At 33.4% G+C, this 16,784-nt stretch overlaps 1 protein-coding gene across 1 annotated transcript; it reads left to right on the forward strand.

The window, feature by feature from the left end:
• Nucleotides 1–1,208: 1,208 nt before the first annotated feature.
• Nucleotides 1,209–16,570, forward strand: MS3_00004930 (uncharacterized protein; the record flags this gene model as incomplete). Its single annotated transcript, XM_012945144.1, has 6 exons — nt 1,209–1,451; nt 4,144–4,337; nt 9,485–9,614; nt 11,624–11,872; nt 15,388–15,576; nt 16,406–16,570. 6 exons carry the CDS (start codon nt 1,209–1,211, stop codon nt 16,568–16,570), a joined length of 1,170 nt encoding a protein of 389 aa, XP_012800598.1.
• Between the last annotated feature and the right edge of the window lie 214 nt (nt 16,571–16,784).

Genomic DNA, 16,784 nt, shown 5'->3' on the forward strand with positions numbered 1-16,784 from the left:
CATGATAACTTGGTAAAATAATGACCCATGATTAATTTCATACCCGTCTTCTTACTCCCCCATTTCTCCTTCTCTTCTGTTGGCTTACTGAATCATGAAGACATACACATCTGACAGGAAGTGCGGAATAAAATGAACTGCTTGGATGCGACTAGACGATTTAGACTTCGCAGATTACCTGACCCTTCTATCCCATACACATAAACAAATGCAGGCCAAGATAGTCAGTGTAACAGCAGCATCTGCATCAGTGGGCCTTAACATACACAAGAGATAAAGCAAGATCCTCAAATACAACACGGAGAACACCGACCGAACCACAGTTGATGGAGAAACTCTGTAAGAGGTGGAAATTTACGTGTACCTGAACAGCATCATCGATGAACGACGAGGATCTGATGCAGGTGTAAGTAATTAAGTAAATCAACCAATAAAAAGTTAAATAAGTCTCCGAAAATTTTTACGTAACTGTACTAGAAGCCAGAATAGATGCTGACATTATGTTTTCCAGTCACCACACCTCTTTACTTCTAAGAAAAAAGTAGAAAGTAGCTCAAAATACTAATTCTTTTTTGAATGGAAAATTATCAAATTTACAACTACGTTTAGCATCTCTAAAAACGTCTTCAGCTATAATATCGCCTATAATCCTACAAATCCTCCTATTACCTGTATTTAATATGATCTTCCGACGTCCTAGGTTAGAGTCCTTGAAGAAGTTGAGAATTCAATGTTGAAAGTGTTCAGAGTATAAAACTTATTCATATTCATTTTGTGAATGGTTTGGCCTGTTGCACAGGTATTTGAATTGTAATACTACAATAAAGTAATACATGGGTTCGATTATAATTAACTTTCAAATAGTTTAGTTAGGAGACAATAGTTTAATTAATTAACGCCAAAAAATAAATAACAACAGAGCTGAAGAAACTGAATTCTATTTACAAGATCCAGGTGACGCTTATCTACTATTAATATTCATTTAACTCGTAAATACCCGCAAAAGTATTCTATAATTTCATTTAGTTTATTTTAGAGTTCGTTTTAATTTTGGCACCATTCCCTTGACATTGAATCGATTTATATGAAGGTCTTTTAAGGGCATGTACAATGTCCAATAAAAATGCTCCAATCAATTCCGTTTCTGAACAGTTTTCCCATACTATAAGTAAAATCGTTTATTGATTTATTTAAATAAATCATTTTAAATGACAGTAAAATGGCGTAAGAATTCTTCGTACCCCAGTATAAACTATGTAAAGTACTCAGTAGGTGAATTAACAGTTATGAATAGTTCAATGTCTAATTTCGTAAGGCTTAGTTTATATGACGATATTGAAAATTATCTATCTATACCATATCACCTTGATGAACGAACTAATTTCAGTGAAAGATATCCAAAGCAACGTGATGGAATCGTTACGAAAGGATATTCTGAGAGCTTAAAACAAGTGAGTTGATTAATGGTAGCAATTTATTTCTATGTGTTTTCAAAAATATAAAGATTTCGCCACCAACTTATATTAGATGAAGAAACACTAAAAAATGTCTCACTGGATAGTCTTTCCACCTTTGTTTAGGATTACTTTTCAGTTTACGCCCAAGACACTATACAAGATTGACCAAGAAGCCTTCACAGCTCTCTATCTTAAAACATTCGGATAGTATTTTACATCGAATTGTTGAGCCATCAGTATAATTTTCATCAAATATTTGCCATGTCATATGAATTGGTCTCACATTGAAGTATTTAGTACTTCTTTTGAATATAAGACAGTATTACTCAGCTGTAGTTAATTTAGAGTAAACTACTAAGGTAAATTGTATGACAATATTTTAAGTTGTGTAGAGTCTTCTTCTTTTGTTCAACAACAACCACAACAGCTACTCACACTACCACGAATATAAAAGCTCACTTTTTAACACTATACAGTTTACAGAGGTGGATACATTTGTTTTCCTTAGTTACTTGACTTAAAAACAAATTTCTTTACAGAAATTGTCCTTTATTGCCAAAGAGTAGATGACTAATGATATGAGGCATTAAATAGAGTGATATTATTTTCCTTAAGGTTCTACAATATTTTTGAAATAGGTAAAAAGAAGTACAGTGACCTACTAATCATTATCATCCACTCACTAAATGATTTATATGCTTAAATAAATATACTTAAATAGTTGACTTCTGGTTAAACTACTTGACCATTTAGGATTTTCTATGCTCCAAATGATTACTGCCAGACTAACTCGACTAGCACAGCACTTAATCGATAGCCATTGAGCTACACTTTCAAATCTCAGTTTCAGACAGTCGGGCATCCCCATTAGCCTTTAAGCAAACTCGTATGGTACAGGCTACATAAATTTGCATACTGTCACTGAAACGCATGTATGCTTAGATACATATACTATCAAGTTATGAGTTTATGAGAAAATGTTTTTGTAAAATGTCATTTTACTGTTTATATAAAATAAGTATCGTCAATGGGAAATCACAATGTCTAGACATTTTTATGAATTGACTGGTACTAAAATCGTTAGCCATCGGAAACCGAGTTACTGTTCCAAAATTAATGTGCAAGGCAAAGTAGTTGAGGCTTCCTCGTTTGATTTCCGAAACAATTTTGTGTACACTTTCATGAGTTGTCTTATTTACTTACTTACTTACTTACTTACTTACTTACTTACTTACTTACTTACTTACTTACTTACTTACTTACTTACTTACTTACTTACTTACTTACTTACTACTTACACTTACCACTCACTCACTCACTCACTCACTCACTCACTCACTCACTCACTCACTCACTCACTCACTCACTCACTCACTCACTCACTCACTCACTCACTCACTCACCACTTCACTCACTCACTCACTCACTCACTCACTCCACTCACTCACCTCACTCACTCACTCACTCACTCACCTCACTCACTCACTCACTCACTCACACTCACTCACTCACTCACTCACTCACTCACTCACTCACTCACTCACTCACTCACTACTCACTCACTCACTCACTCACTCACTCACTCTTACTCACCTCACTCACTCACTCACTCACTCACTCACTCACTCACCTCACTCACTCACTCACTCACTCACCCACTCACTCACTCTCACTCACTCACTCTCACTCACTCACTCACTCACTCACTCACCACTCACTCACTCACTCACTCACTCACTTACTTACTTACTACTTACTTTACTTACTTACTTACTTACTTACTTACTTACTTACTTACTTACTTACTTACTTACGCCTGTTACTCCTAATGGATCATAGGCTGCCGACCGGCATTCTCCATCCCACTCTGTCCTGCGCCTGCTTTTCCAGTTCCATCCAATTCTCGTTCATTTTTTTCATGTCTATTTCCGTTTCCCGGCGTAATGTGTTCTTTGGTCTTCCTCTTTTCCTTTGGCCTTGAGGATTCCATGTGAGGGCTTGTCTTGTGACGCAGTTGGGTGCTTTCTTCAATGTGTGTCCTATCCACTTCCAGCGCTTCTTTCTGATTTCCTCCTCCGCTGGAATCTGGTTTGTTCTCTCCCACAGTACGTTGTTGCTAATAGCGTCCAGCCAATGGATCTGAAGTATTTCGCGTAGACAACTGTTAATAAACACCTGTATTTTCTGGATGATGGCTTTCATAGTTCTCTAGGTTTCTGCCCCAAACAGTTTAACTGTCTTGACATTTGCATTGAAAATCCTGACCTTGGTGTTGGTTGACAGTTGCTTTGAGTTCCAGATGTTCCTCAGTTGTAAATATGCTGCTATTGCTTTGCCGATCCGCGCCTTCACATCTGCATCAGATCCACCCTGTTCATCAATGATGTTGCCCAGACTCCGCCTGGAGTCCCTCCAGGGGCTCCTGCCGGTCTCAAGCTCGGATAAAGGAGGAGGGTTGGGCATGGGGTTAGCGAGCCCATCCCGTAGAAAACTAACTCGCTAAAAAACGTTAACCAGAAAAAATGAATTGTCTTATACTAATACAAAATATCCAACCAGCGTTTCCCAATATTCAACAATTCCACAAGTGATATCAATTATTAGAAAACCATTTATGTCCAAGACGATCTCAGCTGAAATCCATTAGTTACATTAGGGTTACTAATTTTACCAAATTTTATTCAAGATAATCAGTACTCCGAGGGAAATGAGAAGATATGTTCGACCGCCGTCAATTAAAAGAAATGAAGCACATCCACAATTGATTGTTCACAGAACGAAACCGGTGAGACAAACAATGCATGAGGAAGGGGATGAAACATATCTTATGTTGCCTAAATCATGTGGACACTTGGAAATTGTGAAATCATCCAAGGAGTCGTAAGTGATAATGACCTTTTTGTGAAAACATAATGTGAATTTTTAATTCCAAATCTTGTTCGTGTAAAAGATGCGTTCCAAATAAGCTATATTAAACTTTGCGCCAGTTAACGTTAGATGATTACAAATGATTATCAGATTTTCTGCGTATTATTACAGTGTTGGTAATTTTAAGCAGTAATATCTACGCTGCTGACCCTGTACAGCATAGAATCTAGAAACCATGGCTGGAAATATGTCACTATTCTTGAAAACAACGTAGACATCGTGAATCTACAACGGTTGGATTGCATTCAAGCAGGAAGTGGACCATCAAAACGACTCCGAAAAATTTTGTATCTTTACAAAGGTAACTAGGCATGAAACCTCAACATTCACTCACATATTAAAAGTAGAACATTTCCATGAAAAGTTGAAATATCAACGACTAATGTAGGTAAAGTAAGTTTTGACCAGGAGTTCCAAAGAACGGTACACCTGGGAAACAGATCAGGTAATCAGAATAAAATTACTAGTGCTTCACGAAGAATGGTAAGATGAAACTTGAATATAAGAGGTTAAGCAGTTCGTCGCAGCTATCAGTGGCATATACTGACCACAATAATGACGAAACAGAACTCAAACTACTAACTAATTTTAAGTAGTATATGGGATCATCACCAAGGTTTGATTTGATAATTTCGAATAAATTGAGCATTGGGTTGATTGTTATAAATAAAAATAATATATTTGTAATATCCCAATGAGTAGAAAATTAGATTTTCTGACGTTTCGTGACTTAGTGTAAATCACTTCTTCAGAGAATAAATAACCAAATTAAAATTAATCCAATGCAAGAATCATTCTTGCATTGGATTAATTTTAATTTCAAAACTTAAGAAAATACTGATTCATTTAGCGATATGTTTCCATAAAGTAACACTATATATTTTTTGGGTTTAATTGTAGATAAAGGTTTCTGTTATGTTTTTTGTTACTAATATCTACTTAACGCTAACACTAAAACTAGATATCTCGTGATGAGCTCTCAACTGATGAGTTCCATATTTGAGACCCTTCTAGGTTACTTTTTTGTCCGAGGTAATCAGTGTTAGTGAGAATTAACACAAGTAATCTGAAAATACAGTTTAAATCCATTCAAAATTTGACATATTGGTTTATTGTTGCGTTGATGACAATGATTCCACTTCAGAAAACATGAAAAACACCATTTTCCCAGTAAATATGCTTTACATAAATCTATCATCAATTAGAAATTTAAATACTTTTTAAATGTCTCAATATGAGGGTGACACAAAACGAAGTATTTGATGTGTTTTTCTTGCCTTAACGAATTTTCTATAAAGGAATACAGTTCTTGTGAACTGTGTTACCAATATGTAGTATAAGTTTAATAATCACTGAATCCACTTATAAAAACACCAGTTGCAATGATACTTAGATCAAACCATTATAAGAGATGTGTATAAACTGAAATTACACTCAGAGATATAACAAAATATTAATTCTACAAATTCTTTTTTCACTTATCTGAACATAAAGAAGATAGTACTTTAATTAAGTGTTAAGCACTTGGATTGGTAACTGCTTTGTAGCTTGATCGATAAAATTCAATCAATACTTGACGATACTAAAAGAGAAACATGACATCAACACTACTCATAAATGGCAACTTTCCCTTTAAGCCGGTGGCTGTCTGGATATTTACGATAACCTGAACATTTAAGATGAAGTCTGAGCAATTTTTTATTGCAATTTCGTCTTTTTGGGTACTGATAAACATAAAAGTATCACTATATGTTAGATATTAGTTGTAATAGGGTCCCTTCATTTCGGTGGTATATATACTATTTGTCAAGGTCTAGTATTCTTACTTCAATATTTAATGATGACTCTTCCATCTAGATATATAACTTTGTTTCTTTCTATCGTGGATTGGTTCTTGTTAGCATCTAGCATCAAGATTTTATTCCTGGAGTTCTAGAGAGAAGGTGTGAACAGTCATCAACCATATCAGATTTTAAGCAGTTAACCATCCTTTGCAAAGGAAAATGATAGCACTGTATCACGAACTGATTGAAATCAGATATGTACACCAGTGGATGCCACTTCAGTGGTTTGAAAGTTAGGCGTTTATGCAAGAGATTGAAGTTTCTGGGTTCGCCCCTTGTAGTGGGGTTGGGTGTGTGCTCTGTTTAGGAATCCTAGACTAAAAGAAGTAGGTGCTCAGTGCAGGATGGTTTTAAACAGTGATATTACCAAGGTCAGTTTATGATTAGAAACCTGTAAAACACTGTGAGTTTGGATAATTTTAATTCCTTAGCTTCGTTTCTAACCGTAGTAAATATTACTGGAAAAGGACTTGTAGAAACTGTAGAAGCTTTATAGTTTAAACTGATCTTAGCTAGAGATCTAATAATAGTCTAATAATAGTTCTTGTTAGGGACTCCTCATTTATCCATATTCATAGCCCTAAACTTAGGAAACGAACTTATGACCTTTGGTTCCACGCATGAACGTTTAACTTTTAGTTAATAACCCTACATGGCAAAGTTATCAAATTATTGCTAAAAAAAACAATCCAGAAAGGATGATAATTGAAAAATCTATCGCATGTACATGAATTCAATTAGTGCATGATTTACAAACTAAATTTTGCTTCGATGAGAAAACAACGACAACAATATTTTTATTAAATTGCGTACGTCCAAAAATACATATCGTTATTTCATTGTAATAAGTAGACAAATAAACAAACAAACAATTATTTTGACTTTGATTTTATTGTTATATGTGGTTTCTTTTGTTGTTTTATATAACGGACTAAATAGGAAATTTGCTAGTACAATAATAGCGTTTCCTCATTTTGATTCATGAGGAAACGACACAAAAACAATCTGAGCATAATATATGAATTTTCGAAATTACTTACCTACCTGAAGTATTCATAAAGAGTTTATTAATTCATTTCCATTACTGTTTTATATTGGCATCAATTTAATATAGTATAATGTCTCAGTGGTGATGTCTTTATAAGTACCTATAACGTAATTTATTCACATAATACTAGCTACATATACATTGTAAACTAGTTGTAATTTTCAAGTTTTCTCATCCCATTTCGATCAAGTTATATTTGAATATTCTATTAAATATTCAATGTTAATTATTATTTATTGTTAACATTTAACAATGATACCGGCTAATTTAGATTTGTCGTTACATCGCAATTTCTATTATGAGACAATAATAGTATGTAGATTATTTGTTTCGTATGTTAAGTTTAGAAGTATGTTTTATTTTATGATACTAAAAACGTATTATTATACATGGATTAATTATGAAATATCCTAGGTTAAATGATATTTAATCTAGATTTTACCTCTATCAAGTAACTATAATCTGTCATTATACTTTTTATAGTAGCATGAATTATAGATGCAATAACATCAACTATGTTAAGTCCGCTAGTGAGTTTATTGCTTCACTTCTCACTAATATTAAGTGAACTTTTGCTTATTGTACGAAGCCTAGACTCTTCAGTAGTGCTATTCGCTTATTTTCTTCTTTAATAGAGAAAATCAGTCATTAAATGACATGATGTGCATTGCATTAAGATACTGTTTTATCAGGAATCTGACATACCGATTTGGGTAAAATACTTAAATATACAAATCAGAGTAGAAGTTAGATTATACACCGTTAACTGACTATATATAAACTTGGTGAATAGCATCAAGTTGAATGTCAGAGTATTATTAGTGTTGCAATAATTGTTAGTTCAAATAGATATCAGTCTTACCAGTTTATCTCTTGTGGAAGTTTGTTGAATTTCTACCTGTTACGACTAGGCAAATATTCGCAAAATTAAATGCCTAGTTTAAACAACGGTTATCAACAAATCAACAAAATTTCCGAAGCATATTGTATTAAAAAACATATGACCTATATATGCCCCTTATGTCAGGAGGCTATTTTTATAACCATTAACATTACATAGCTAAACGCTTAATAGTTTAATTTCTCTTTTCTAGAGTGTCAGGCATATCATATATGCCACATATATTGCTAGTTAATGAAATCTCAAGAAAATCTCATGGAATTCATTTGTAAAAAAACATTCACTTTCTTTTATATTGTTTATTTTACCAATAACGCAAAAATCAATTATGTACGTAAAAATATTTCACACAATTAGTGGGCACTGGAAATAACCCCGCCTGCAAAATTTCTAATTTGAACAACAGGAGGTCAGATAAGTGTTCACAAATACCAATATTTTCTCAGTTTTTTTCCCATGAGACGTGATTATAGGAATAAAAATTCAGACCACATCGTATCCACATTTATCACCTTAATTATGTAATTAACTGAGACGATTTTTCCATAAAATGAAGTAACTAATGAACAGCTAACTGACTGTAAGTTTTTGATCGATTGGGACTTATATACTTTGATATTTGAAGAGACTGCATCAATAAATAATAAATGGTTTTCTTCAACATCTAACTGTCTTTTTTTCACACTATAATACACAACTATAACTAATAATTCTTCTAATTGAAGCATAGTTTCGGATTCATAAGCTCTTATGGTAACCCCCTAGCTAAATCTGCACAGCGACATGAACACAAGAGAAAAGGCGCGAAATATGAAAGAAACTTCAAAGGTTCGTTTATGTACAGAAAATCTAGGGTAATCATAGTATTTAGGATGGCTATGGGTTTCCGAAAATTTCTGAAATATAGCAGCATTATAGGTAATCATCCAATCAGAAACGCGACATGTAACTTTTCACTTTCTAGATGTTTCTGGCAAAACGTCTATTGAATGCTGATTGAGTAAGATGCTTCTCAGCGTTTTCAGAACATTTTTTGGCATTTTTCGAGGTGTTTACTGGATTTCCCCAACAGTAACTGTGAGATCTTACCTTTCTAAATGAATAAACGTTAAATGGAATAACTGGATTAATTTTGTGCTAAATACGTACTTTTGTAACCATAATAACTTCAGGAACATTTAGTTTTCAATAAACAAATAATGTTTATGAGATTTAAAAAAATGTTTATTCACTGTAATCAATCTATACAAATAACTAATCCATAATTGGTCAGCTATCGGTTTTATAACTATTTCCACATACACAGAATACAAAATCCTATTTCACTCCGACAAGTTAAATCAGTGAGTACGGATACATTAGATATGAATATGGAAGATAATTTAAAAATGAACAATTTAAAGAGGGAGAATATTATTTTAGAACAACAGAAAGACGTAAGTTTATTTGGAATTAAGTTTCTTTATTAGTGAATATACTTGATTGACGATCCTTGTGAATGAAAAATACAACCTAAGGATTGTAATAAAATATAAGAATAGAGTTTTTGTGGAAAATGTTCCCATTTGATGGTAACTTGCATTCTAGACTAAATTCATTCGGGCAAATGATAAAATCACGATAACCATTAATAGTTGTTTTGTCTTGGATTTTGTTTTATAATTCTTTATAAGTAAAGGCTCACAACTCAGTTATTCAATTAACAAATCACCATTATTTGAGAAATTTCATACACATAGTTCCCTTTATCATTTTGAAGGGAATAAGAACAAAGATTCTAGCAGAATAGCATGAATTCATTTAATTTGGTTTAGTTCTCGTCAGCTTTTCACAACACGCAAGCACAATCAACAGGAGTCTTAACACTGCATTATATAAAAGTTACCTATCAGCCAAACTATTATTTCTGTTTGAAACAACATGTTCAATAACCTGATCAAAGAACGACAAGCAATTATTACATATTACCGCCACCTAAGTTTATAGAATTACGTGTATCTGCCAAAGCAGCTACATTGGCCGAACAGAAAGGAGGCCATATCTTAGATTTTTCGAACATGTTCCAACAAGCCTCAGAACAAGACTCCAAGTCTCTAAACAGTGCAATCACCAAACATCTCCTTGATACAGGAAATCGGGTCGATACCCTGCAATCATTCAAGGTAATCAGTAAGCAGCCAAACTCCAGTCTTCTGAAGTTTGCTGAAGCCGTTGTTCTCCGACATCAGAAACTGATTTATGTGTTCAAAAGGAGATGTTTATTAATCATTCTTTGCCTTGACGAAAAATATTCCTTCATTGCATCTTAAAACCTTTATTTAACTCTATCTTGCATTTATTACATCATTGTGCTTTAATTTCGATTGTCTTCCACATTGGTAATCTAATTTTATTCGCTGAGCTTTACCAATTTTATTCCTATCAGCGTTTACTCATTATATCATCACTTGTTTTTGGCCGTTTGAACTGTTGTCACAATCAATGTTGCAGAATGTTCTTTTACATAAGGTATATATTTACAATATTCAGTCTATTAAATCGTGAATTGACTGAAGTTAGTGATGTACATAGTCGGAATTTTTGTTCAATGGTCTGTAGATTAAATGTTTGAACGAGAGATCAAAGGTCCTGAGTTTTATTCTCGAATAGGTGGCAGTAAATGAACACAGCTGAGGAAACTCATACGTGAATGAATCACCCGCCTACTGCTTCCAGGCAGTTGGTTCAGCTAAGATCAACTCGTTATTTGACATTTGAAAGTATGATAAAAGCTTATAGCAATGCACGCAGACAAATCTTAGAAAATGTCAACTGGTTGAATATGTGTCTTTATTAATGTTCAGATACCATTGATAATTGACCAATCAAAGCTAGTCTCTCATTGACAACTTTGAAGTAATGAATACAACCATTTCGCTTTCGTCAGGTACTCTTTGAAAGAATTTTAGAAAAAGTATCAAATAAATGAATGAACGAATCCAGTTCATTTTTGATTTACTAATGTAAAAATAATTAAAAGGAGTAGAACAGCTGTAAAGAACACACCATTAAATAATTCCTCTTGTGAATATAACAATAGTTCCTTGATTACAGGCAAACCTACAATACATTTATGACCAGTAATATACAGGAATCTTATGCACAGAAAAAACACCCGTCCAAGAGGTACCTTCCGAATTTCGAGTGAAGTGACCCGTGGTGTTCAGCCGTGTCGTGTGACGGGAGTTATCCACCTATAGCACTTTCGTAAACCTGGTATACAATACTTGTAAAGCAACTCATTTGAAAGATATTTTCAAAATAATAATCAGTCGGTGTATGAAATACCCCTTGAAATTAATATTTGTTTATATATATATTCTATTTGTGTTCTTTCATTAATTCATTTATTAAATGTCATTCGAAATATTTTCTCCATCCATTTTACTCATTTAAAATTATGTAGATTGCTCAAGTACAAACACTTGTATTTTATCTAAGTGAACAGTTGATGCTCAATAAATTTACTGAAAACATTACTTCAACGGAAGGTGAATCTTTACTAGACGACCCATTTCATCATCATTGTAATCATCCTCAACGAAAAAGACAAGGACAATTTCCAGTTCAACAACGAACTATGTCAGATGATACTGAAAATCAGGAGGATACTCGGTCACAGAATAATAGTTATCTTAAATTATTTAGTGATAAAGTAATTAGAAATTGTTTATGAACAAAAAGTTGAAAATTATTCATTTTTATGAATCATAGCATAATTCCAGTGATGAGATTCATTATTTAATATAGTTTGTCAACAAAGGTATTTGATGAAGTAACTGAAGAAATATAAACCATTGCTTATCAACTCAGTGGACCAAAGATTAAGGTGTCAAAGAGGTGCATGAATGTCATGGGTCTGATCTCTGATATGATTGTAAGTGCGTACTGTCGGAGAGTCTCACACCATGGTGGAACACCTATGTTATTGTTTACTGGTTTGTCTTTCTTAGATAATTTATTGGTTTAAACTGTAAAATACATTCGATGTTTCTATTATATTTCAACGATCACAAATATTCAAATGTAAAAACGTTTTAAATGTAAGCAGAGATGGGTGGTAGCTAGCAGTGGAATCCAGGACATACTTTTTGTCCAGGTTGATGCTCGTCAGATGAGTGTATCTGCATTTTTGAGTTGACTTGCACTACGTTCGCTCCAACTACCATCACGTACCCATTTAACTGTTATATTAGTCCATATAGCTACTAGCTTGTGCAACTAGATGGGTTTTATTTCATATATATTGATCGATAATGCACACAGGATGCACGTATGTCAGAGGAGACTGATCATTTGCAGTCCTAAAGACCAATTGGAATATCCAAACAACCAGTCTATATGGATTTTAAACGTAATTATTATGAAATTTAGGCAAATAGTTTAAGTGGTGTGAAGATAAAAATTCTTTTCTCAAAGTTCAACAAAAGTGAAACATCCGCCATCTCTAAGTATTTTTCTCTTTCATTTATTGCGTTTGTACTCTAAATAAAAGCACCATTTTTATTAAGGATTTCTTTTCAATCATCTAAAGTCATTCAGATGTCTATCATGAATAAGTCGCTGTAGCGCATTCCAACTAATCGGATGGAAAAGCAAATAAGGTGAATGTTAGTGGTTGAAGTGAAATCATTAGTGAAAATTATGCCCTTACATGCAGCATACATCTATTTAATTAACTGAAAATGCACGAAAATCCTCAATACTATATACAGATCGAACATTGAAAAAAATCACGAACACGTACCTAACCCCATTATGTATTATTCATTAGTACTTAAAAAAGTATTCAAATTCCGTAAGGGATAAAACTAATAAAACTTAATATTAGTTCATTTCTCCAATTTGCTTTTTATTCTACTGTGTATTCGTTGATGATAACCTGTTAAAACCGTATGAATTTGTCAGTTTGGGAAATGGTATTTTTGTAAACGAACACTGATGATATTTTAAATCAACACCTGATACTTCGTCGACATAGTTTACATAAATTAATTGGTGATTAATTACTAAATAATTTGTTAATTCCTCAGTCTTCATGTAATACGCATTAGATATTTATTAAAATATACTGGAACACAATTTTAGTTCAAGTATAGTGTCAGTTCAAATTCACGTGCTCCGTTTAAAGAAACTCAATAACAAATGAAATATTCTAGATAACCGGACACTTCCACTTCGATGTCATTTTTGATATTGATGAACAAAATCAGAAACCTTTAATTCAGAAATAATTCTATCTGTTACACTAACCAACTGTATGATAAAGTCACTAATCATTCAGTTTGAAAGACTGTGTAAGTCTATGCAGATTTTATTTTTGATGATGTGATAGTCAAAAACTTAATAAAAACCTGATTTTCCTTACACTCTGAACACTTGAGTTATTGATCTCCTATTTGCCTCATAAGCACCCTAACTTCACAACTATTGTATACACATAACCTGTTATGTCAGACACAAATAGAATAGGGTCAAAAGATGGTGAGTGTAATTCCCTCTACCCCTTACTGTAATTCAGTCAGTGAATTAATTATACATTCGCCCATAAATGGGTGATTAATTGCATATCCGTTACCAATCTTTATCCTTTCTCTTATCAGTTGTCAACACAGCAAATCAATAATACATTACTCCAGTAAACATTGCGTGGATATTCTAAGCACACTACATATCCTCTCACTGTGTGTCTGGTCGGACTACTAACATATGCTCTATTGAGTTAGCTTACTACTAATAAAAGTCGGTACCACCTCAATTTTTATTTGGTTTCTAGACTTATCGAGTGGTGATAAATCCAACGGTGAAAGATGGTTGCGCAGTATCGTGGATTGGTTGAAATCAAACATTCACACCACTGGATGCCGGCTCAATGGTCTAGAGGCTAAGTGTTCGCGCTCGAAACCAGGGGTCCTGGAATCGAAATCCGCATGCAGGATTGTGGATGTGCATTGCTGAGGGGTCTCTTACCACGGTGAAACTGCCATCAGGTTCTTCTAGGTTTCTAATGACGGTCCACCAATGATTGTTTCATGATCTTATTTAAAACGCAGCTATCTCTACACTTCTATACTGTTACTTGTTAATAATATGAAACGGTTAACGTATTTACTTATTGAAGGACACATCACCAGTTATTTTATGATAAATTAATTTTATCATTAGATAACGTATCTTTTAAATATTGGAAAAAAGTTGTGGAAATTTATTGTCTAATAATTTTTGGGCAGTGCAAAAAGAGAAAACATAGTTTGCCAAAAACATTAGATTTATCACTCTACAGATATTCTCATTAGCTGAGGACGGTCATTAGATTAAAGACGTTTCACATAGTTCAGTGAATCATTAGAAAGAGATAAGGACAACGAACTTCATAGTTCAGAATGTTGGTAAGTATGAGTGAATAGTTTGATGATGAATCTGCAAAATAGCACCTTGAGGTATTCTAGAGTGTTGCTGATTCGTCAAGAGTATGACTCTGGTTAAAGTCATTAATAAATTGCCGCTGCAAAGATAATATTTGAATTTCAAAAAAGAAGATATATGTATTCAGTCACAAGAGGCAGTTGACAAGAAACCCTGAATATTGGTGTCATGTTAGTTGGTACTCGTCGGCAAAGGGTACGTGCAATCGTGAGATGAATGATGCTCCTTGGCTGGTTTTATTGATAGAACTCAATCAGTATCTGGAAGAACTTGGTATATATATGATATTGGTCACTACTCAATCAAAATCGTATAGAAAGTCAGCCGTGGCCCTGATATCTCACTAGTAACATCTTGAACTGTTAAGTTTTGCGACATGTGGTCGAATTCTCCAGGGAGCATGTTTCCTTTAGATAACAGGTAGGCATTGCTAACGAGCGTTAAACAACACGAAACTTAGGCTAGGCAGGGTTTCATGTCGACTACTTCGAATCGCTCCGCTAGATAAATACTGATTATCACCCCTCTTCTGAATAACTCTTATAGTTAAATTTCAAATATGCTCTACAACATGAGTTGACTGTTTTGTAAACTACAACTGAAGCTTTAATTGTACAATTAAAATAATTATATCATTTAGAGATAATATAATAAATGATAACATGATTAAATTGGTTTGAAAAGTAGTTGACTTTGCACGTTACTTAAATTTGGAAAATGATGAGAACTGTTTTTTATTTTAAGTATACAGAAACTAATGAACAACTCTCAATCAATACAATAGCATCAGTGCTTAATTCACAAGTTAAATATGGCCCAAGAAATCTTAAAGCAACTTTGGTTACGTTGGATAATACATGGTTAATATCATGGGATAAACCAGAGTCAATAGATTCTGAGGAGACAACATTTTCTGCTATTACTGGATATGTTGTAAGTGTTAATAAAAGACATGAAATAATAAAATACCTACTGATATTAATAAACAGTCAGTAACAAATGACTGCACGTGCATAATGTTTACATAAGTTCAGTTGGAGGCGACGTAGTTCAGTGGTCACTTGAAATCACATGATTATCATTAATTTAAAGGTATTTGTTGAGATTGCGAAGTTTTTATTGTTGAAATCACGAACTGTTGGAAGCCATCTCAATACTCTGGAGGTTTGTCGTGAGGCCGGAGGTTCTAGATTTCATTCTTGGACATGGAGTCGTGGATGTGCACTGCTGAGTTTCATACTAGGAAAATTCGACAGTCTGGTGCTTCCAGGCTTTCAACGGTAGTATAGCTAAAATCAGTCCGTAATTTAAACTATGGAAATTCTCTACAAATACTCTGCATTAATAATACGTTTGTTTTTCTTATTTGAAGAACTAAAGAACAAAATTTTGTTTTCATTTAGAGGTTGCTGATGAAAATCAACACGCCTATTTATATATATTATTCGGTTACTAGCTAATATGTCTTGGATATCATTCTCTAATTATTTTAGTTCATGCAAATCGACAACACGTTATGGTTTAATGCGATGAGTACTAGGTTTTAGTTCCAGTAGAAAATCAACAACTGGATGCAAATACATACTCTTAAAGAGCCCAAAGTGTTACCATACACTAATGACGGATTTCACTTCTAGTTGCTCTACAAGTTTGCTAGGATAATATTAATTTACAGAGTTGTTCTTAAATCTAAATGTTACGTTTGATAATTAACATAGCATTTCATTGTAGGATTTCTAATTGTTCTTTCTTTTGACCATAGTTGTCAATTAATGGAATTGAAATGAAGCGTATATCAAGTGTGAATGTTACCAAGTCAATAATTAATCTGTCAGAATCGGTCAAATATCCTGTGATATTAAAAATTCAGTTGACAGATGAGAATAACTGTTTATCTGCACCAGCATTGATAACATTGGATGTTTAACGTATTTTTTAATTTTAAAAAATAGTTGATTTAATTATTCGAAATTCCTTGGTTAATAGTCATCAGAGTGTTGTAAGTATTTCCATCAAACGTCAACGTGAATGAAAAATTTCAAAGTTGAAATTAATTGGGTGTGAGAAACACTTTAAGTGTAAGGGGTTCATAATATTACTCATCTGGTCAAATAGAAGTATGAAGAGGGGGAATCGAACCT

The sequence above is a fragment of the Schistosoma haematobium genome, chromosome 3 (assembly GCF_000699445.3).
Source record: "Schistosoma haematobium chromosome 3, whole genome shotgun sequence".
Lineage (NCBI taxonomy): Eukaryota > Metazoa > Platyhelminthes > Trematoda > Strigeidida > Schistosomatidae > Schistosoma > Schistosoma haematobium.